The following is a 25074-nucleotide window of genomic DNA, read 5'->3' as shown; positions in this document are numbered from 1 at the left end:
TTCCTTATAAAAATTAAATCGAAATCTTTTGCTAAATTTTAATTTTTTTTTCTATAAAAAAATAAATTTATTTTGTCACAATTATTACAAGGATAATTGTCAAGACATCACCATTATTCCAAGGATAAAGAAAATTTATCGCAAATTTTTTTTAATGCAAAAAAGAAAGAGCATGTATTTGGCAACAACTCTTTTATTAGGTGTTTGTTTGCAGAAAAAAATTAATTTCAAATAGCACTACTCTTAGCAAAGCCTTTTATATCTCAAGTGTCTGTGAAAATTAAATTATTTAATTTAAATGTTCGTGTCAAAAAACTCTTTAACTTTTTCCCTTTTTGATATAAAAAAATTGTGATTTAACATCAAATTTTTATTTTGGCATTTATTGATATATATTTTTTTTTTAAGTAAGCAAATATTGATTTTTTGTGAGATATAAATATATATATTTTTTTTAATTTAACTCAATGAAATGTGAATGAATTCGCATTTCCTTCTTCGGCTTTTTTTACATCTAATCAAGTTGATTTACAGCTAAAAGAATTACCTGTGTTGACAGCGGAATGATGGAAGAGCGATTAAATTTGAATTAAATCGCAATTTCCCTTTCCGTGAAACAATTAATCCTATTTCGCACGTTGCGCGAGGAATGTAAAAGTGGCTCGCGGTTTCTCCTCTCGGCACAATTTTGCTGCTGCTTCCACTTCTGAAACATGCATGAGATTAGCATTATTGCTATATTATTGTGATTATTGTAATTACGGCCGCGCGAATAATAAAACGGCGAGTCTAGACGATCAAAATTAATCTCTCTCTACCCACTCTGCGAACTGCAGAAATGTGACAACGCACAAAACGAGAAACGATCAACGCCTCTCCTAGACTTACGTTCATGGAAACGCTAGAGGTGCTGCATCATTATCCTTCTTAGCAAATTAAGTAGAGAGAGGCATATATAGTGGGCACATGCAAATCACAACTAAGCACTTCTTGGCGCGATAATTTATACTTGCGAGCCGCAATGCTATATAAACACGTGTGCAAACGAAAACGACGTGCATTTTGAATTTTTCCTGGTACTCGGCGGCGGCGTATTGTGTGTAAATTCTGTTTTCGCGACAAGGAATGCACAAGAAGGGACAGATGTTGGCTCGTGCGACTCTCACTTGCATGCTATGGTGACAATAATAAGCGAAATTGCAGCCTCCGCAAGGATTAGAAAATCGGTTCAATGAAATTGCAAATCTCCCCTGTATAGAAAATTAGCATTGCGCGCCAAAGAGACTCCTCATCCTATTTAAATGGAACTTCCATTTCTAATTTAAAATTTAAGGTATATATCTAGTAAATTCCAGACTACATTTTTCGGGTTGGCACTACTGCCTGATTGCTACCGGTTTAATTAGGCGGTTTTTCTTATCACTATGGCTGTTAAGGGGCGTTTTTCCTACAGCTGATTGTCTGCTTCCTAAAACTTTTATAGTCGAGTTACAGAGTTTTAGTGCTTTTTGTTTCAATTGTGTACCGGTGCGATTTTTGTGTTTTTCTTGTGTTAAATAGTAAATTAATTGCAATTCTTTCTCTGTATCCAATGCACGGTTAAATAAGGTTGTTAGTGAGTGTGTTTGGCTTCATTTAGTTCACAAAAACACTTTAGTTTCTGTGTTTTTGTGCTGAAAATGTTCCAAATAGATAAACATGATTGTATATTTTATTTTCTATTCATTTACCCATCCATACACTTTTTTCTATTTTATTCCGCTCTTTTAAACTATAACGTTAGGTGAAGTATATCAAACATTAATCAAAACTAATAGACATGGAAAAAATAAATTTCCTTTACTTGTTAATGTTGTGACAAGGCTGTGGGATTACATTAATATTTTTAATCGCTAATTGCTTGGCTTCTGTTTAACTCTCAGTCAGCGCGAACCAATAAAGAATGAAAGCATTTTTCACTGCTCGTTACATTTTTCTCCCTAGTGGTGCAGCTGCAGCTCTCTAATAATGAAAAATGTTGACAAGCAAATGGCACAAATCTCTCGCTTGCGCTCAGCTGCAGGCGTTTATTTACGGGAATACGGTTAGAGTGCAATTATTGTGATAGATTTGCAAATGGCGAGGCAAATCATGAACTCTTGCTCTGCCTCTTACCTGCCTGTTAGTCATGATGAACCACCCACCTTGATCTCTTGTGCATATTAGCAAATTATTTATTGTTGGTGAAAATAAAGGCCGAGAGCTGCCGGCGAATTAGATCATCCTGCGGAGAATAAAAGGATGAAATTTATTACGCCTCCGCCTCATTTATTGCCCTATCGGGACGACAGCGGTGATTGCTTTTCCACATCTTGGCACGCACATGCTCTAATCCGACGACAATTCTAATAAAATCTCTTGATTTTATAATCACTTCAACTCTTTGTGACATTTAGCACTGCGCTGTATTTTTATTTCTCTGCAATTAGTCCGTTGTAAAAACGAGTCGTTTTAATTTCGAATTCATATCAAACTCTTTTTAATTTACGGCGAGCGACCGATCTGAAAGTTATGATGGAAAAATATATATATAACAGAGTCGGTGCCGCTTATTTATGTGCATATTTAATGATTTGATGCGAGTATCAATCAGACGCATAATAATTTGTCTCGCTCATCGCCATTTCAATTTCTCGCGATAAAAACATCAAAAGGACGACCAGAGAGAGATGCCGCTCAATTAAAAAGCGTCACACTTCGTCAGAGATCATAATTTGCAAACCACGCACGTGTCACTTCATCCTATTAAGGAATACAAATCACAAAAGTTAATTAATGTTTTTTTCCATGAGGAAAATTGAATATTGGATTTGCAGTATAGTATGATGTGGTATTGTTTCGCGTATGAGCTTTTTGATGTTGAAGCGTTTATTGGCTCGTGTTCAAACAAGCGCAGAGTTTATCAATCACAGCCGCACGCCGTGATATATTACGAGAGAAAGAGAGCCAATTAATGTCGGGCTTAACGATAAACGTGATGATCCAATATAGTGCCAGATTCGATTTCATGTACACGCCTCTGTACATTGTCTTTTTTTTTAACATTTTGTATTTTTCTTAACTGCTGATATCTACGATCATTTAATAGCAACAAGAGAATCTTCAATGAAACCTGAGAAAAGTATTTTTTTCTGAATAATATATAAAAATTCTCAATACTAAAGTTACCAACAGATAAGTGTCATAAAACTAATTAATATGAACATAATTTTTAATAATTATTAGTTCTTTATTTTTATTAATCCACATAGTGTTCAAAAGTAATTGGAAATTGCCACGAAAATAAAAACAAAATTATAAATAATTTTATTTTTATTAATTTGCATTTCAAAATATTCGCAAAATAAAATAATTAACTACTTGTAGCATTTTTACCGCTATAATATATAATTTATATTCAAGTTTTTTTCTGTCAGACATAAAATTCAAATTATTGTTTGCCAAGATTTGAGGGAAATAAACCCCCGAATACTAGATAGGAAAACGAGGGGTGGCTGACGCTAATTTTATTTCACTTTTCGGTTCCTGATCAGAGAAGTCGGCGAAAATGCAAAAACGCAGCACTTCTTGCGTTGAGCAAAGTGAAAGATAGTGCGCGGCAGCGGCGATAACCTTTATAGTTGAGCTGGGCCCCGAGGGGGGAAATTCACAGGGAAAAAGTTATAACACAAAATATGTACACCCGACCAGCAGCAAGCGGTACATAGGGCATGTATTTAGGTGGGTAAAGCGGCGGCGGCGGCGGCAGCAGCAGTCTTTTTGAAAAGCGCAGGCAAGAGGCGCGGCGGTGTTTGGTCGTATTTAGCTTCAGGGAACTCGAGATCGGCCACTTACTAACGCTCGAATCTCCCCACTTCTATATTTAATATCATACTCCTACTCTACACTACAAATCTTGCTTATTGTAAAAATCCCTTTTCATTCAGTAGTTAAACGACCGACCCGCCACCAGGATCGCGCGCCGCGAACGCATTTATTTGTCCGCTGCACTCGCGCCCGCTCAGGTGCTCTCGTATTAAACATTTGGTGCATGTGCAGTGCGCGTTTTATCAAAAGAGAGAGAAACACGCTCCCGACTCCCCGTTCTTGTGAAGCAGTGCCCGCGTTTTTGAATTTTACATATTACTCGTCCGCCCCCACGAGAGATGATTTCTGCTGTCGCCGTAGAAGTGATCTGGCCCTTGATTAGCGCGCATCCGCCCCGCAGCTCCGCGACATGTGGATTTTGATCGCGGCCTGATCGCAACGTTCCTTTTTCGCGCCAATTCGCACCAACCGTCGAACCGATCGACTTTGATTTCCCGAGTGAATTCGCGAACCAGTTGCAAATCTGGCGCTGTGCTACACAATGTCCACCGCTATGGAGGTAAGAATATTGGGAAAGATCAGCAAGCAAATTATTTTTAATTGAGAAATATTATTTAGTAAAAACAAATACTTTTAATGCAAAATTAAACCTTTAAAATATCTGCAAGCAATGTTTTATTGCTTATTTGGATTATATTTAGTTTCTTTTTATTTTTTATATTTTTAAATATTTTGCATTTTTGTTATCAATTTAGTTCTTAATAGTTTATAAAATATTGTGAAAGTAATTTGTTAAGAATTGATGGCAAAAGTAAATATATTCTGATGACCAACTCACAACATACTTAAAAATTATGTATGAAAATACGATTCACGAGGCATATCTGTGACCTATTGTGAATTTATTATTGATAAATGACAATCTACATATCCAAATATGGTTTTAATTAAAACAAAGATGTCAACGTTTGGCTAAATTTTAACAAGTGTTTTACAACCCGTCATAATAATGCAAATTAATTAATATGACCCTCCTGATTCAGCTCCTGTATTACATTGTTAGGCTGAAATTAAAACTTCAGTAGTGATCAAATATGTATTTTTCTTAACGCAAAATATACAGAAAATATATCCCTATGTGAGCCGTCGCGGGTGACATGAACGCATGAAGTTGCCGCGATTGGCGGCGACGGCGTTAATACAAATGCGTCCGATTGCGATAAAAGTGGCTACCGCACAGCCAATGAGTCACTCGTTCTTTCTCGTCACTGCAATCCAATAAATATAAAGTGACCAGTCAATTACACTCGCATCAAGAATGCACGGCATGTTGGTTCTCACGCGCGGCGGCGGCGGCGGCGCGACACGATTAAAAGCGCATTACGATTTTTAATTCCTGCACAGAAGTCGTCGCCGATGAGATAATTTTATGCTAATTGGCGTTCTATGGGTGTACTTGCACGCACACGTATATTCTGGTCGCCTTTTAGCCCCGAGGCCAAATCAGGTGGCAACGCCCCTCGTTTGTATGTCCGCCGTTGACCCCTCGCGCCGTTCTAAATTTAGGACTGAAAGCGTACTTTTGGACAAATTCTTTTCAATTATATGCAGTTACGAATTAATGAGCACAAAGCATATTTATATTCAATTTGTCCGGCATAAGAGTGGATTATTTATTTAAATCCTCCATAAATAAATTACCATTTGAATAATTGAAATGAATATTAAGTGGCCAGGGTTAATTTGTACCCGTCCGCAGTGCCGGAGAACAGACAGCAAAATTATTCAAAATATGATTAACACGTCGCAAAACAATGACCATATGAATTTTTCTCTGCTCTTGCAGGCAGTTCAAGTTGTGTCCATTGTCTCTTTATTCTCTCCTAGGCGATTAAGCGGTCGGATGGTCTGCTTTTAATTAAAATATGCACGTGTGCGTTGAGATGACGAGCGTGTGTGGTCTATTTAGAATGGCAAATGAAAATATCAGGCAGAGCGAGCGCCGCAGCCCACAACGCCAGGCCTTTTAAGGGCCGCGCACCGCTCGGCCGAGAAAATTAATTTTGAGCTGAAAAATATTTAAACTTCTCCGCAGCCGGCATTATTCCTATTGTGTGCGCATAATGGCGAATTAATTTCGCGTACACATTCCTCCGGCGTTTGTGCGTGTTTGGACGATAATAAGGCATTAGGCTCGTAAAACGACGACGGCATTCTGCGGGACCGAAAAAAATTCCGCGCGTTTGCAAAACGTTTTGAAATGAAAGTTTGGCTTTATGGGTTTATTCAAAGCGGCGTATTTTTATAGCTGAGAGATTTATATGCGTAGTTTAAATAATTCCTAGAAGAAATTTCCAGAGGCGCAAAAGTGGATAAAATTTATAAAATTTTGCTCAAAACTTGTTCTTCAAATCTGGTGAAAGCTTTTCTGACGCCCAAGTTGGAAATTCAATTCAAATTTTGACTGATTTTGTTTTCAGGAGCGTGTGACCGGCCACTCAGGCGGGCTGGGCTCCATCACGGCGATCGGCACCGCAGCGGGCACGGCGTCGTTCACGTCGGCGCCCAGGATGACGCCGACCACCGACTTCCAGCCGCCCTACTTCCCGCCGCCGTTCCCTCCGCAGCAGCAGCTCGACTTCCACCCTGGACACCTGAACCCTGACCCGTACTCGCAGCTCAACTCCCTGCACCAGTCGGCGCACTACCAGCCCCACCAGCTCGGACAGCGCTCGCACGATGTCCTCCGCAGACCCGACGCTGACTCTCTCCACGTGGTGAGTACCAATTTCAATTTTCTGCTCTGATAATGACTTTGTTAAATTGCTGGTCTATAATTATTACAAACCTATCGGTTTTTAATTTTCGAGAGTTTATTGAATTCAACATTATGGTTTTTAATTAAATATAATAGCAAATCTGAACATCTTAATCAATCTTAATATGAAAAATAATTTATTTACAATTATTTTTGATTTTCTTTATCTTAAAACAAGTGAAAACAATCAATTGTGATTAATTGCTTGTTAGAAAAATATTAAACTTTAAATTTGTACGTTAATAATTATTATTGACAAATTAATTTTTTTAATTACTTTCCACGTACTTATGAAAAATTTTACATTTTCCACTTACCACACTGGAAAAGTACAATTCTCAAAATTAGAAAAGATATTTCAAAACAATAAACGACACAGAAAACCCTTTGAGAAAAGCAGTTGTTTAAAAAAAAAAACGTATTCAATTTCAAACGATAAAAACTAAAACTGTTATTTTTTTTTATCATTAATCATTATCTTTGACCATTCCACCGATTCAGACAGACATCTAATAAAAAGTGTCGCGCGAGTATCAAATTACAGTTCGTCCAGTTTTAATTAAATTGTCCACCGCGGTTGGCGTTTTATTTTTATTCTCCAGCTGGCACAAACGTATATAAAACCAATTCGAATGAATTTCACCGTATCAAACGGAGCATCAGAATTGGCTTTAGCAATATTTCAACGTTTTTTAATTAACTGCCTCTCCAGTGGAATTTCTGCGGAGAAAAACTTTTCAATCAGACTATTTGCATTGGCGACCATATAATTGCAGTCACTTTTGTTCAATGCTACTGCTGCTTCTTAATTATTTTATTGCACCCGAGAGTTGCATAAAAGCAAAAGGCTGCACGCATTCAGCAATAAAATGTATATCTTCCTTGTTTGTAAGGATAAAATATTTTTAAATGAAAAATAATTGAGAATTTTTCTCGATGAGAAATTGAATTTTATTAACATGTTGGAGAGATAAGTTAGATTTTCCATACTTTGATGCAAATTTTATTGCCGATTGAGTAAGATGGATAGCGCAGATCTCGCCAAGTGATAGTGAACTCCCTGCGTTATTTATCTCGATACGCAATCTCAAACATATAGAGTGATTAACTGTGACTTTGTATGACATCGAGTTTAACATGCTTCTTTCGTCGAACGACGAGAAATGGATCTATTCAACAAATGGATATCTAGTAGAAATCTGCTGCAACCGACCTGCAGATAACGATCTCTTTGTTAAGGACAGCTGCCTCGAAATTAATTTCCATCAAAGTGTGTGGTAAAATTCAATCACTGCGCTCGACTTTCCCTCGTCTATACAGCACTCAAAGAAAACGTACAAAACTTCCTCTTGCAACTCGCAATTAGAAAAAAAGAGAGAGACGCTGGACGACTTTTTCACTTTTAACACTGGTCGGACATCTCTTTTAATTGGCGCTCGATTCTCGCCAAAAGTGTGAAGAACGGCTGCTTCTTTTCACGCGCCGCCGATCGATGTATGAGGCTCCGTATGCAAATGTGGAGGACATAATTTCGGAATAATCGCCAATTTGCATAATATCATTCAATTACACGGGCGAACGCTTCATTTGGACTGGGTGGCATTTTCTTTTCATCTCCAGCAGCCGAACCAGTTTTCTTTAATTCTTTTGCTCTCTGCATTCCTCGGCTGTTGCCAAAAAATGCCTCGCCTTTCGCAGCAATTCCAAAACCGTCTCGCTTTTTTGTTTGAATTACAATTTATATAATTCTTATGATCATTTTTCTTTTTTCCATTCTCGTTCAGCACCTGTTGGATAAATTTCACATGGATAGCTCCGGCTTTTAAACGATGTCACCTCCGTGCACCGCGAAAACGATCCGATAAATTTCATTTCATATCTGAGTGCCCGCAATTATTATTGTCGGCGCACAGCGAGTGGTACGATCGGCGCTCACACATGCCGTAATTATTAATGGAACAGTTTCGTCTTTTTGTGCCGCGGCGGATCCCCTATCGCGATTTGGCCCAGTACAGGATTATATGCGGATTGTTGAACGAGGAGGTGCGCAATGCATCTTTGGCTTGGGAAAGAAAGAAGCTGGTCTACTTAAAATAGCTGTCAATTGAAGCACTAAAATAAACCGCATTTACCTATGATGTCAAATTTTATGGTTCTTTTTCATATAATTAATTTTATCTAATCCAATTGTAAGCAAATGAATTGTAAAAATTTAGAGCATGAGTATCATGATCCAAAAAAATATTTATAAAAATATTGGAAGCCACCAGTAAAATTTTAACATTTGTATAAAACTTATTTTATTTATAATGAAATTTTTTTAAATTATTATTTATATTTTATTAAATCTTGATAATTTAGTGATCAATTCTTCACTTTCTTTTAATTTAAACTCAAGGAACTTCTTGTTTATAATTTATTAGTTTTATGTAATTTTTTTTTTTAAATTATATTATTACTTCAAATTGCTCCATATTCATTATGATGCAATATATTGTACTTCTTCTATCGTGGGTAGGATGATGATCATTTTTTTATAATTGGAAATATTGGATTTAACTCTCAATGGATTATTTTGCCGTTTTTAAAAATTCAATTGAACATTTAATTTAAAAACAAATACTTTTTGACAATTTAAATGAGCCAATTTAAGAGAATTTTCAGTATTTTTTTCCTGATCTTAAATGAATAAAAGCCCTTCATGATATTTTATGCCTGAATTCGATATTTATTTTGCTGCAATAAGACAAAGGGAGGAATCTGCGACGGGCCGTTTGCGATGTATCGCAAAAAGCCAATATTATGTTAATACACGACCGGCTCAGCCGAAGGCAAGGCCGCTAAATTTGAATAATTTTGCATCCGAGCGGGCCACAGCAGGTGACAGTTTGGTGCCGGCGCGACCCACAGATGCTTGTTTGTAGATACAAGTCGCGGCCAGAGGTCTCACGAATTTTCCCACGCGCGCACCTTTCTCCGTCAGAGAGTATGTTTATCAAGCAGGAGCCTCCGTTATAAAACAAAAATGGTGCGTTGTACCCGGGCGGAGAGAGAAAGAAAGAAAGAAGCGTTTAGCACTCTCTTTTTAGGTCTATGCTAATTGACCGGGAAATGTCAGGTGCAATCCGGCCGTGAATAATTTTTCCCGCATACTCGGCCCGAATTCGGCAATTACTCGGTAGCAATTTGACAATAAATAAATTACACTCTGCATAGCCGAGGAAAATTATTAATGGCTCGATTCGGAACGGCGGCATGAAATTCAATTAACGTTGTAAATGTGTCGCGGAGAAATTGATTTAAATTACAAATGCGAGAGCGGTCGGATTATTTGTGGCTCTCAACGTACAACATATTGTAATGCATGCGCAATTATTCATCCGACGGCGAGCAACGCAGAGAGTGAGATTAGCCGCCTGCACAAACACACACACACAGAGACGAGAAATGACCAGACGACAGAGAGCGAGCCAATCTAGATAATTTGCAAAACGTCGCGTACACGCACTCGGCAATTAAGATGGACACTATCGAATCCGAGATGCAATTGTAAATGCAAATAAGCTGCAATAAACATGTGTGCGATGGTGACTTTACGATTGTCGCCCTGCACAAGACCACACCCGCCACATTGAGTAAAAAAAAATAATAAAGACTTATAAACGTTTCATATGCAGTTGACAATTATATTTAAAAAACCTAAAAATTGTAACTTTAACTCTTTTTTATGCCTAGAAATACTTGAAAATGTTAAAGTGAATTAAATTTAACAAAAAATATCTCTCCTTAAATTTTTTGCTTCGCATTCCAGCGTAATTAGCCTGAATAACTGCGACCAGATTTGAACAGACTTTTCCACTCAGGATTTTAATTAACTTCTGCAACGGGCATGCAGTTATTAATCTCCATTTTACTAAACAAGATAATTATTGTTTGCCCACGGCCCGAGCAGGGTTAATTGAATCAGCGCGTCATTTCTTAATCCGGCGGCGGCAAAAAGTTATAATTTATCAACGAGAATTGACCGATCGATCAGCAGGCAAATTGAACAAAGTCGGGCTTTTATATTCAGGGTCACTGCACTCGATTCTTTTCAATTCCGGCGCGATCTTGGGCAGGAATGCGCGATCGTCCCCGCGTGATAAAAACGCTCACTTACGTACTAAATAATGCATAATGATAAATTCCGCTCGGCGATCAGATTGCGCGCTGCCGCCGCCTCGAGTATTAAATTCAAGAGCGTATTTATTTATATTATTATTATTTGATGATGGGCATGCGAGAATAAAGCATTATCCAGGAGTCGAAATATTTTATCAATATTTCCCTTTGTCTTGACGCGCAGCAGCCGGCGGACGACATTTCTGCTGATGCTTCTTCTTAGATTATGCAAACGTATATAAATAAATAAGCGGCTCGGGGGCTTCCACAATAAACAACTAAATGATAAATGAACGCAAAGAAAGCAGACAATGCGCTCGAATCAAGTTAACGAGCGCCGGAGAAATTTATTATATTCGCTCATGTTGGCATTAAATACGAAAATTTTCAACCAATTCGAAAAGTAGGCTCCGCTGCTCATAATGGGCAAAAAAGGTCAGCGCCGTCAGGTCTCTCTCGTTAAAAATGTTATGACTGTATCTCACCCATCTTTCTCTCTGCGGAGAGAGAGAAAAACGCAGCAGCAGCCGAGTTGATGAAAAGTGCAGATACTCTATCTCGCAATGCAGCTTCTCGTCTGCGTCTGAAACAGCACTACTTAAATTAGAGATCCGGGTTCATCATTAATTGAAACATCAATCAATCGCCGCGGTCGGCTGACGTGATCCACAAAGAGTAGCGGCGGAGCAGAAGCACATTCGTTTTCACGTTAACACTGAAACTCAATTTGTCGCGCGCATACACTTTTCTGGCTTTCCTCGGAAAAAGGTCGTTTTGATATCTGACCTGGATGCAAATGAATGCCGGTTTCTGAATCACCTACCTGATTGGCCTTTGATATTATTAATAAATTATTGATGGCACGTACTTTACTCTGTATATATTGAAAACAAAAAGTAGCCGCGCGCATCCTACGCTCTCGGTTCGATCTGATGCTGGGGTTTGTTTGTTTGTTTGGACACATTTTCTCTTCGGCGAGTAAAAAGACAACTCGTCTCTCTGCTCGTTTCGAGTTTAATCTCTCAGTCTCTTTTTACGTTTCCACCGATCGGCAAGATTTATTCCTTGTTCTGTATGACTTTTATATCTTGTCTCGGGACTCTCCCGCGTGTAAAAAGATCCGACCCCGGCATAAATTTTCGCCCAGGTGTTGATTTTTATCAATCGGACGACGCTCTTGTTGCCAATCAAAATTAAATTAGACAAACCGGTGGAGTAAAATTTCAATTTCCAGACTTTCCAACTACCGCAGTTAGCGCTTTCCAAAAAAGTTATATATATGTCCATACATGGAATTGCGCAGCATAAAGTGATGCGGCCGCTTTGCACAGTCATGAATAATAATTTCCAAATAAATCACGAGCCTGTTAAGCGTACTCGGTGCAGCAAATTGAGATCAATCCGTACTTGAGCGAAGGAAGAACATATGAGGACGTGAAGACGTTTTCTGTCTATAAAGTGATATCAATTGATCAAAACCTGCCTTGGCGGTTGCAAAACTCTGTTGAATGGAAATCGTTCTATGATCTCAATCAGGAAAAAGGTTTGTGATAAGATTTACAAAATTAATTGCAGTTTTTTTTCTTTTTAATTTTGTAAGCTGTATTAATTCATAAATTATTTATTTTCGGGCCATGTGCAATTCGTCTCGCGAATGTCATGTCCTCGGGCGGCGTTTGCACGCTTTCAAATTGAAAATATTGATAAAGTGGCATCCCTAATTGGGCAATTCGGCGTGAAAGGTGCGATCTGAGAGCCGTTACCGCCGCGCTCTTCATTACACCTTATCTCGCGAATGTGTACACGCGCGACGGCCCATTGTCTTTGCATCTCTTTCTTTCTCTCTTTCACTCCGCCAGCAGTGAGGAATGTAACAATAATTGCTGGTCACAACAATGAGCACGGCAGAGGGAAAGAAACGCGAGTGATGGATCGCAGGCAGATGAGCAGATAGTCGATGATGAGCTTGGAAGCCACACCCTGCCGATGGCCGGCAGCTCAGCAGCTGATAAGAAAGGCCTCCTTCACTTTGCCTGCAGATGACAAAATACATACACACGCGAATCCCTACCGCCGCATGACTTGCGCATAAAAACAACCCATTGTTTAAAAAAAGAATCCGTTTTTCGGGGTCATTCATTTTTCCTCGCCGGATTGAGATTTAAAATTGTATTTTTCGCGAGAGGGGTCTGGATTTTTGTTTTTGTTCAAGTTTCCCCTCGCTGAATTTCTGCAGCAATAAAGGGTTGGCGGGTAAATGTTAACAATCCGGTCGGGCTTGAGCTTCTTCTTCTTCGCTCTGCGCTCATATCAAGTACAGCAACAGACTGCATTCCAAGGAGTTATATAAGACGAACAACTTTTTGGAGTAACTGGCAAACTTTATACATGCTGATGAGATGATCTTAGTGGAGAATTCCAGCAGCAGATGATGAGATGAGAGAGCCGAGAAGGGAGCTGCTGCTCGGATGGGGTGCCGAGCTGAAAGGGGATCGCGCAGATTTTCAATCGAAAATATGAAATGTGTATTAGAGAGAGAGTAGCTAGGCTGCTATACACAAATTCCCCTTGCCGAACTCTATGTATGTAGAGCATTGCGAGCCTCCTTATCATCGGATGACAACGGGACATTCCTCGCATTCAACGTGATGATGAAGACACATTTCATACAACTACCCACCCCTCCGCGTGCTTCAAGTATGCTCCACTTTTTGCACGGCGGCTGTGCCAGTTGCATACTTTCCAATAAGCAAGGCGCCTGGATACTCGAAAAGAAAGGGTTTCCTTTTGGAGGAAATTTGTTTCCTAAAAATGAGAAAAGAATGTTGAAGAAATAATTTGCAGTTTTACTTTTGGGGAAACATTTTTGAAAGTAATTTTTACATAGCATATATGTCATTACTAGTACTTTTGTAGGTTCTTTCCCGGAAGAAATAATAGCAAATTATTATTTAAAAACACTAAATATTAAAATTTAATATCAATAAATTAATAGTAAAAATTTTACCTCAATAAAAACATTTCTGTTCAACCAAACCCTGCTCATCCCGAAATTATGTTGGTACACTGCTGCCGTCAGAGCCATGGGGCCTTATGGCTCTGGGAGGTAGACATCTTTTTTTTTGGCCAACATAACAGAGCTGATGAGCAGGGTTTGTGTTCAACTTTAAATTTATTAATTTATTTTCATTTTATAGAGTTTTTCTTGCAAATTTAAATTATTTATCACTGGGCAATAAGAGTTCAAATAATGCATTAAAATATTTTAAAATCTTAAAAATTAAGAATGCATAAATTTAATCACTTGATTTTTTAATCATAGATTAAAAGAAAAATATCCATAGATAGATATATTCCCAGGAGTTCTAAATTCTTCTGTAAATTCCATTCATTGAAATATTCTCATTTTCTATTGTTATTCGAAACGGAAACAATAAAATATCACGCTGACGTATTCGCGCGGAAATCTTGCGCGCATTATCCTTCAAGTGGGCACGCAACTTGTGACTAAGCCGAGTGCACTTCTTCTTCTTCTTTTTCTTATATACTCGAAGTGCATCCGAGGCAAATAACGTATTAATTAAAAATGACAGGCCGACTTAATTCCTTGTCAACCGCTCGCTCATCCTTGAGGCTTCGCAGGTCGGCAGATGCATTTCCATAACACAATAATGCAGTCACATGACCGCCGCTCGCGATTATTACGATGATTGCATGCGCGCTCCGACCGACACACACACACAGCTAATGTCTTTCGCGGCTGCAGTTGTTATAAAATCTGAGCGGCGCATCTCTACGTGTCTCTCTCTCGCTCGCTCGTTACCAATGATCCTAGTATAGAATATGACCATATATTAAACGGCGAAGACGTGCGTGCAGGTGACACACACTCGCGCAATCCACACGGATGCTGCACTGCCGAGTTCACGGCCAAACTGCAGGCAGGTGCATATAATATACTCTGCGTGCGATGAATTTATGCATCTCATTTTGTGTCGCGATCGCGCGAAAATAACGTTTATTCCTGTCTTAAGTGCTGCATGGGAAAAATAGGAAAATGTACAGTAAACGAGAAAACAATTCAAGGTTTTTCAAAGTCAAATCATTCAAGGAGTGGGTTTATTTCGAGAAAAATACATAAGAAATGAATTTCAGGCTTCAATAAAATATTAATATCATTTTATCGACAATTAAATGTTATTAAATTGCTTACAATGAGATTTACCTTTGTTTCATAAAAAGTATCAACAATTCTCATTTAAAAAGAATAGATAAAAATTTGGGCTAAAAATTATTTCTTGAAAGTAATCCTATCAATTATGCAAATACGACAATTTCCTATAATTTAACTTCGTTATTTTTAGTAAATTTTTTAAAAATTTATCCTTTCTAAAAACTTTAAAAAGGTGCAGCAGAAGGGTAATATTTTTTCATGTTTTTCTCATCTTCCATCATCTCACAAATCACAAATAAAGACGTCGCACCAATCTCCTGGAATGGCTTTTTTCTACACACGGGCAAAATAAGCAAAGGTTCTTCTTTTTCCCCTGACAAAGTTTTTGTATATATCGATAAAGGCGGCGAAAATCGGTGCCCCACAACACAAGGTGCTCCGCTGTGGATGCCAACCTTATTTGATAGTGTCACTTGATACCGTGCATAAAAGAGGATCTAACCTAATGATATTCGTCGCGTACACGCCCATGATTGACGCATAAAATGTTTACATCTCTCCAGCTAGAGCTGCTCTTTCTCTCTCCAACCTTTTTATATACATTTTCGTTTTTCTGCTGTTAACTTTATTTCCCATCGCGCGACGAGGTATCATCCTCCAAATAAACTTGTTTCACTTCGGGAGGATTAAATTTTTAACCGTGCCATAAAAATGCCACTCGCAGAGAGAATATCTCACCTGCGCTGATGGTCGACGCAGGAATCGCGCTGCAGCAGCTGCCTGCTTCGCCACCTCTGCTCGCGCCCATCACCTCTTAAGTGCTGTTGGCTGCTCCTCGGAAAATTGTTAAAGGCCACTTAGTGGTGGTGCATATTTTTTTTTTCGTTCTTTATTTCGAATGGCCACTTTTACGACGAGTCTCTCTCTCTGGAGATGGGACTGATTTGGCCAAAGAAAAGTGGGCGCACGTGTAAATTATCTAGTCACGGCTGTTTTTAATATTTTTAAACTTTGTATTGTTCTCCAGTGGGCATGGGCAAATAAGTTTTGATTTTTATTCTTGACACTCTTGACTCTCTCTAGTTATTTTCACAACATCTGGTAGTTTTGAGTGAAATATATATTTTCTTAAATTCATTCATCGTGGATTTTTTTGTATCTTGATCTTTTAATTAATCAATGAAATTTTATCTCCCCTGCTCAATTTTATAAAACTTCACGAAATGATAATAATAATATGATATACATAACAATTATAACTCTGTGACAGCAGATTGTATTTTCTTCATTATAATATATTATTCCGATTATTTCTACTTCACCAATAGAACAAGTAAATAAACTATTTATTGCAATATTTATTATGTACTAGCTGACCAGAATTGTGTTTGTTTTAATTGAAATTTGATTCCAAACAATTTAATTTACAAATTATTAAAAAATATATTTTATCTTATGAAAAAATTAAATAAAGAAATAAGCATTTAAAACACTGAAAATTAAAATATAAATTTAGATTAATCATTGTAATAATTTTATATTTGCTTCATCTGAAATTTAATGTTAATTGCGTTAATTTGTTTCAGGCAAACATGCACTCAGCAGCCGCGTTTTCGTACGAGACAAACCGCCGCAGCGAGTACGGCGTTCGCAGACCCGACGTCCTGGTGCCATCCGGCCACCCCGGACTCGACGGACAGGACTCGCTGGTCCTGCACAATGCTCTATCTAGCGTGGACGACAATCAGGTAGGAGATTGATTACCTTTGTTTTTCTCGTGAGAGAAAGAGAGACCACGAAGCAGCGCGCGCACCTCTCTCGAATAAAAAAAAAACGATCCGATCGCATTCCAAATGGAAATAATAAAAAATATGATCTCCGAATATTTGTATTCCGAGAAGACCGTCGGGCCAATTTGCCACCTGCGGACAAAATCGGTTCTGCTCGATTGGTCAAAAAATTGGCCCCGTAATTGATGACAAAAATCACACAGAGCGCGCACAGATCGACTACATCGGCCTGTGGTTTGCGGTAATGATTTTAAATACCTGCAGATGGAAAAATATATATCTCGTCCACATGAATCTTGGTCTCGGCGTGTGCTGTTGCTTCTATTCTCTTTATATGCGCCGTGTGTGGTCACACAATTAATGCCCGACATTGTGCATATACGCGCAGCGATGAGGAGCATCCCGGCCGCCGCTCTCTATTATAATGTGCCTCTCATTTCTCGGCGGCCGAACAATATTTCATTAATCATGACGTGCAGAAGTTTTATTATTATTTTATTATTGCTGCTCACGACGACACGCCGACAATGTGCAGCGAAAAGCGCCGAGTGAAATATGACCGCCGTAAATTTCAACGAAATGCAAAATTTTCCGTTTTCGAGCGGAGAGTGAGTTATTGCGGATCGCGGTTGCGACATCCGAGACGCCGGGACAATGGCCAGGCCGAGAGATTGCGTCGGCCCCTCACAGTCCTGCTCCCCGTATCTATATTTTCCTCCTGCGCGCTCTGAAAGTGATTGAATGCCTCATCACCGATACATACGTTGGCGCTTTTTTTGCCGGTCTTTTCACATTCAAGGTGCAGAAATATACGCGCATTAGAATGCACGAAATTAGCCTCTTGTCAGAGCGAGCAAATGAGATCATCGCACCGAGCGAAAGTTTTAATTTGTCCGGCCAGATTGTCGGTCTGGACGATAATTATCTCGCAGTAGAAAAGATGAAGGAAGCGAACTTTCCTTTTCCTCTCCTTAACGAACGGTGATGCTGAGCTGCTGTATCATTTTGTCAGTTGAATACAACCGGAAATATGTATTTGGTCAACATGACTTGGGCTGAAGTAAATATTGTTGTATTTAGTTTTATTTAATTTAAATTTAAATTAGTCTTTGAATTTTCAATATGATTATTTTTTATTTACGCTAATTGTCATAGTTTTATTTTTTTTTTTTATATTTGTTTTATATATTTTGTGCAAAATTATTTAAAATTTTGACTATGCTTACAAATGGAGTCATTTTAAACTTATTTAGTACATACAAAGTGTTTGAATACAGCACTGACTTAAATAATATTATATCTATAAGATTAATAATCTCTCATAATGCTCCTTTTTTACCTTATTTGCATCATCTCATCAAATGTGTCTAAGATTCATGAAATAAAATAATATTTATTGATTTGTAAGGGAAAAGAACAAAAATGTGTAGAATTCTACAATTTTGCACGCTCATTGATGAGAGCGAGTTGAGCTCATCAGCAATTTGAATGAGCGGTGAATGAAAAACAAGGAACAAGCCTGCGGTGGCGTATGACTGAGTGAGTGACTGGTCGGCGCGCCGGGTCGGGACTAGTCCGCGTCTGGCTCGCGGGCTGGCCATTATTTTATTATTACACGGCGCGCGAGAGACTCAGCTGCAGCATCGGGGGATTTACTCCGGTTGAATGAAATGCCTCAAAATCGCCTTGAGGTACCCATCGCATCAATGGCGCATTTCATTATCCACTCAAGGTGGGGCCCGGCGGCGAACCGAAAGCCACGTGGCGCGCGTTGCGGGTCAAGTACAGAGGTCAGCACGCCTTCTTGCACTGGTCGCTGTAGGCTGAGATAAATAAATTAGCCGAATAGTTATATTGAGAGAAACGTGCTCTGCTCGGGTCAAATCTCGGTTTTTATTGCACTCACGCGCTCCTCATTTACTATTCTACACATTTTATTGACATCAGATAAGTGTTAATATGCAAATTCTAAAAATTTCATGAATATATTTATTTTATTTATTGCTAGCAATTTATTTATTTTAATGTCGATAATTTCTTCTGATATTACTCTTTCTAAATTAAAAAAAAAAAAAATACAAAACCCTAAGACAATTTTTAATTTTTTTTTTTTTTTATTCAAGGGCAATGATTTATAAATTTTATTTTTCTGGTATAAAAATTCTGGCACACAATATAAAAACAAATTTTTACTACGCAAATTATCTTCCTTCACTTTAGAGAAACAAAAGATGCCTCGTATTATTGTAATTTGACACCTGCTTGCAAAAATTTACAGTTACGAAACAACCCACGACCCTCTAATAAAACGGCCGATAGATATTTTAGCGCGAAAATCGCCTCATTTGCACTCATTACTGTCAATGTGCGAAAGAAGGCGCCTTTTTCGCGCTGCACCAAGAGTGGGCTTTCTCACGGTCCTTTTGGCCATCTCGCTTAATATACGATAACTGTAAAATCAGCTTGATCAGGATGCCGCGTTTCGGAAATAAATCTCGTCAAAGGAGGCTCGCACAAGAAAGAAAGAAAGAGCGGTGCTGCATTTGAATGTAAATGTGCGCGTATACATAATTCTTATCGCACTTAAATCTGGTAAATTAATGAGCCGGGCTTACAAATTTAGGCAGAGAGATTCGCCTGGGATAAAAAGCAACGAAAATATGGGCGAGGTTTTGTGACTCATGCGCAACAACAATGTGCCGTTAATATATATAAATTTTATTAAGAGAGGAAAAGAGGAAGTTTTTAATTTGATATTTTCATCGGTAGATATTTTGCGAAATAATTCTTCGAGTGCAACTCGTCCTATTAAGCGGTTCGTCCCACTCGTTTAGCGTCAATTAAGAGCGGGCAAATTAAGTTAGCCACCGGTGTGCGCGCGATAATAAATGCAAGTGGCCGCGGCGCGAGTGGGAGTGCATAATGATATTTTAATTGAGGCATTGCATTGAGAGTGCGCGCCGATAACAATCAATTTTGCCATATATAAACGCAGGGAGTAATGATAAATGATACGCGGGCATTAAAACGAGAGTGAGCGCAACTCTTCTTATAAGTAAGTTAAGTCGGCAAGTAAGCGCCGAGAAGTGCACATGTATTTACACGCGGGTAATGATTATGCATCACTCTCCTCGCACCGCCGCTTGACCACGTAAATGCCATTAATGCGCGGAAAATTTATATTGTATAACACATCTGCTGATATGCGATTCTCGCCAGCATCATTATTTGCAATAAATTTCATTTACAATTATTGACAGTAATAAATACGTTGTTGCTCTCTGCATTAATCGCGCCGCTCAATCGTACCGAAGAAGAAGAAGTGCGTTTAATGCCCAGCGCCGCCAAGCACTCTATTCTTCTCTCGCGCTGCTCATTATAAATAATCGTGCGCCGGTGCTCAATCACCTGATTGGAAACTGCATGCGTGCGGAATTAAGTTATTATCCTGCGAGAGTTGCACTGACGCCGCGGCTGAAAATTGTGAATGGAAAAGTTCAATTAATCGTTTGTGCATAAAAAAGAAGTTCCTGGATATGAAAATTAATCACCGACTTGGAAAGTTAAATTTTGCAAATTTTTGTAATTGGAAAAAGTTTGGAATGATTGATGCAATAAACCTCTTGTATAACGAAACTGATGTTTTCACAACATTTATTATCAAATAAAACCACCATCATTTATAATTAAATCTGAGAAATTAATTTTTCATTTACCTTTTATGTGAACAATCTAACCAAGATTGCTCTTGGCAAAACTTGATTAAAATTTTATCCTGAGCATATATTTATTTTTTCATTTGGATTCAAATAGATCCCTTGAAGCTATTTTATACAATTTGAAAGTTCTCCAATTGTGGCCATAAACGCTGTTTTATTACAATGTATACCTCACTTGCTCTATTAAATCGCTACCATAATGCATGTTCGTACACGCACAATAATAGTCTGGCGCTAAATTCAAATCGTTCAATTACTAAACGCTTTATTCGCTTTAATTGTGCGGTTCGAACGTCCGTTTCAAGCCGTTTATAAGCAGAAGTGAAATCATGTAAATAGAAGCCTCTCTTTCTTTCTGGAGACCGATTCCTGTTTAATATTTATTACAAAACGCGTACAATTGAATTGTTTATGTTTGTACTGCTCGGCTGGCATATGTATGTGTTTGGTAATAACCGTAGATGGTGAAACGCATTTCAGCGGCTGAAAAACACTCACAATATTGTAATAAACAAAGCGGCGGTCAAAAGGCTTAAAAGTTCGTTTCTTTTCTTATTCTGCTGCGTCAAAGGTGGATGGATGTAGCGGATCTCTCCGTATGTGTTCTTCCTACACACGCGTGTTTTAAATCGAAAAAAAAAACGAGAAAAGTTCTCTTATATTATTATTTAGCCCGCCGGTCTTTCATTCTCTGCCTGTTTATCGAGCAATTTACGATTTTCACGTGCGCACCACGGGGGAAAGCCTTAAAAGTCGCCTCTCACTTTGCAGAGAGATACACACAATAATTAACGGCTTATTCAGATTTTTCGTCATAAATATTTTTACTGCCCGAGAAAAGTGCATTCGATGGAAATCTCCTTCCTCTTCTTCCACACGTGCACTTTTTTCAACCTGCCGAAAATAATCCTTCGCGTGAGTGACTGATTAAAAGGGCTCGCCTGATTTACGGCCGCGGTCAGACATTAATCAAGATTTTATCCCAAAGCAGATTGCACGCCACTGTCACTCGCGTGCATATAAAAATAGAGACGTTTTGATGTCAGAGGTGTGTTTATAATTTTTGAAAATGCCTCTCATGAATGAGAACGAAAAAGGCGATCGTAAAAGAAGTGATTTTGTTCCCAAAACTTGCGACACCTCCGACGAATAGAACGGTTTTATTTATTCCGCTCTGAAGTGATCCCTCGAAAATCGCCAGCAGTGCACAAAAGTAAAATTATTCTCTCCCCCGCTTCGCTCGAGGGCACTTCACATCGATCCAAAAGGGATCTTCAACAATCAGCTGATATGTGCGAAATGACGCAATGTAATATTTTAACTCGTGCAGACTGACGCGATGATTACAGCAATCGCCACCTCTCACTTGAGCAGTGCGATTCTGATCATCTTGTTATTATTAATTAGAAAATGAATGCACCTGCACGTGCTTTAATTAGGCGTTACGATGAGAGACAGCCGTGCCGTGCTGTAATCCGACGCGCTTTAATTATTATTACGATTCTCTCGTTTACATGCACCGCTGGCTCCGATTGAATTAGCCGTGGCCGAGAGCGCATGTTCACATTATAATATTCAAGAGCTAATCACGTGTGGTAATGAGAGTGATTAGCATTCAATTATTAAAGTGCTTCATACAACTAGTTAAAAAAAGTTTTTATTTTTAAAATAATTATTTATTATCTGCTTTTATTTATTGCAATTTAAACTTTATTTAAAAGATATATATTTTAAAAACTTTTATGTTTTTGATTTAAATTATTTATTCTATTATTGTTAATTTTGTAATTTTCCATGTTGTATTGTATTACTGTTGAGCAAAGCTATGGAAAAAAAAACATAAATTTTTTCTACAATATTGTTTCACTGTTAATTTGTAAAAATATTATGTTTGTCGCAAGTTTCCTGTTTACCTAAACTTAATGTCTCTTAATTGATAATGAATTGATATTAATTAAAAATAAAAAGAAATTTGAAGAATTTCGTTGAGAATATATTACTTATTCTATACAAACTAGAGATCTTCCATTTAAAGATGTTGATAAGTACCAAAAAGTACACGATTTCAATTATTATTTAGAAAAACTTCCTTTTCAGCAACCTATTTAACCATACCAAATTGATATTAAAATAAAAATTTAAACATTTTTCTAGAGCAGATCTTTCACGGAGGTAAAACTAATCGATTTTTCACCTCAAACCGCATTCGAAGTAAATCATGGGAGTCTCTGCAGCACTTCCCTCGGCCGCTCTCACGTGATAAATGCCTGATATTAATGCTCAGCGCCGGCTTTCCCATTTTCTCGTAATTTATAATCACAATTAAACTCACATAATAATTAGCTTACGCGCGAGTGAATTTATCGAGATCAATCTCGCGCTATATTTTCAAGGAGAAAAAGCATCCGTCTTCGCTGACACACTGCTCGGGACGTATTATTTAGTCGCTGCTGCACCTTGTTCGTTGCATGCGAAAAAAAACGCGATGTTTTCTGCAGCAATGCCACCAACAATCCATCCATCCATCTCGAAGGTGTGAGGCAAACATGCACGACGGCGTGTTTTTATTATATTTTATATTATGAAAACAGCCAGCCTTGAACCGCTTAGCATAATGATTTATTTATAAATGCTCGCATGCATCTCTACGTTTTGAGTTTGTGCACCTTAAGCGCCTCTCACTCTCTTTTGAAAAGTTTAATACACACACAGCTTTGCATCTCTCTGCGCTGAGATGTGTATGCATGAGCGAGATGATTCATGAATTTCACTCATTTAAGAAGCGCCATTATTCGAGCTCGCGGATCACTCAGTCAAAGTCAAAGCCGCGTTTTTTTCCATCCGTGTAATTATTTTAGAGAGAATTAATATAATAGCATAGAGACCGAGAGTCATGTTTCCTCAAAACGACCATTCAAATAAGTTGGCGCATTCCATCGTGTGGCCATTCATTTTTTTGATTAATTACCACGCCGACGCTGCCGCGTTCATTTACAGTTTTTTTCCTCCTCTTTCCATACAGTCTTTCAGCTGCCTTGTTTGTCCAAATTATACGATTGAAATAACGCAGTCGGCTGTGAATGAAGCAGGAGGCGCCTGGAATTTTTATTATCCTCGCCCGTGACTGGTTAACACTTTACTTCACCCATAGACAATTTTCATAAATTTATTTTGTACACTCCGTATATGCAGGGAGAGGAAAGCGTTTGTTTGTTTTGAAAAATTTATATATGCAAGAGACTTTGGTTTCAATTAAAAATCCGCCGAGTCTGATTGATGGCTCGAGCGGCCGGTGAGATTGATTTCTGTCAATCTGAAATGATGAAGAGCTGCCTCCACGCGAGGCTTTTCATCACAGTGAAAGTAAACAATAAAACTGCTCGACGGGGATAATTTTTTTATTGATACGGGAAAAATATCGCATCCAATAATTTTCTAGCAAAATACGCAGCAATTCCGACTCACTTTCACTCTCCGATGCGTGTATCTGGATCATAATATATTATTAATAATTACCGGTGAGCATGTGAGTAATTAATTAAGATGGCAGAGAGAGATACATGGCAGGTGTAATCCATATTTCTTGCAAAAGCAGGCATGAGATCCATTTCCTCTCTCATGCACTTTTTTCGATCTCTCTTCTTTCTTCGCATGCAAGTGATTTTTCCTTTTCAATCTTTGCGAAACGAAAAAGTTTTATTGCGAGCACACCTGACTTGCAGCCCGAGGACAGAGAGGGACAATTATGTACACTCTTGGTGTCGTTATATTTACGAGCCAAAAATTGAACCTGTATTGAAAGTGTCGGTGCTTGCAATAAAATCCCAAACCGAACATGCAATACACGTTATTTTATTGGTACCCACCCGTGCAATTATTTATCCCTCCGCGTCGTGATGTATGAATCGAAAACATTCCTCTAGGGCAATTAATCATATATTTATTCTGAAAAAGACAATAAAAACTGAAAATCATCGCGCCCAGACAAAAAGGAGTGTTGTTTTTACAGTGTCTGCCTCATTATTCTGGTCCACTGGTTTTTCTCTCTCGAAAGAGGAAAAGAAGAGCGTGCCACGCACGGAGAGTAATTACAAATTATTATTGCCGCGCGCACAATAAAAGAGAAGAAGAAGAAGAAGTCGCGGGGACGTATATATTCTCATTATGAATGCGAGGCAGGAATAGAGCAATAAAAAATAATTTATTAAGAAAAAAATGGCTGTCCGATATTATATGAAAAGGGTCTGCTGCTGGTATAATTACTTTCCGAACGTTCTCCATTCTTTGACCCGCCGTTCTCTCATTTCTTTTCTTCTGCGTTGGAAAAGAATGGGGCTTGTGTGTGTGGGTAATAATAAACTGAGCAGAAGAGGTGTTTCCAGCGGCAGCCCGGTGCTCCTTTTCGTGTCCGCGTCGTCCTCCGTCCGAACATAAATGTATTTACGGCGCGCGGAGAGCAGCAATGTGTGTATGTAATTATACAGTAGCTTGTTGCTTCTGCATCAAACCACGCCACACAAATAAGCCCGAGAACCACCTCTTCTTGTAAGGGAATTATAATTTGTT

The 25074-nt window shown here is 38.4% G+C and overlaps 1 protein-coding gene across 1 annotated transcript in view; it reads left to right on the top strand.

Annotated features, from left to right (window-relative positions):
• LOC132202408 (transcription factor AP-2-epsilon) overlaps positions 1–25074 on the top strand; it is a 156685-nt gene that overhangs the window by 107178 nt on the left and 24433 nt on the right. Inside the window, exons 3-4 of the mRNA XM_059629305.1 lie at positions 6327–6623; positions 16586–16747. Coding sequence (XP_059485288.1) covers positions 6327–6623; positions 16586–16747 — 459 coding nt within the window. The remainder of the gene's footprint in view (positions 1–6326; positions 6624–16585; positions 16748–25074) is intronic.

This window comes from Neocloeon triangulifer, unplaced genomic scaffold, assembly GCF_031216515.1.
Source record: "Neocloeon triangulifer isolate White Clay Creek 2 clone unplaced genomic scaffold, ASM3121651v1 ptg000015l, whole genome shotgun sequence".
Classification (NCBI taxonomy): Eukaryota; Metazoa; Arthropoda; class Insecta; order Ephemeroptera; family Baetidae; genus Neocloeon; species Neocloeon triangulifer.
The sequence above is the reverse complement of the archived record's forward strand: the minus strand, read 5'-3'. Positions and strand labels throughout refer to the sequence as shown.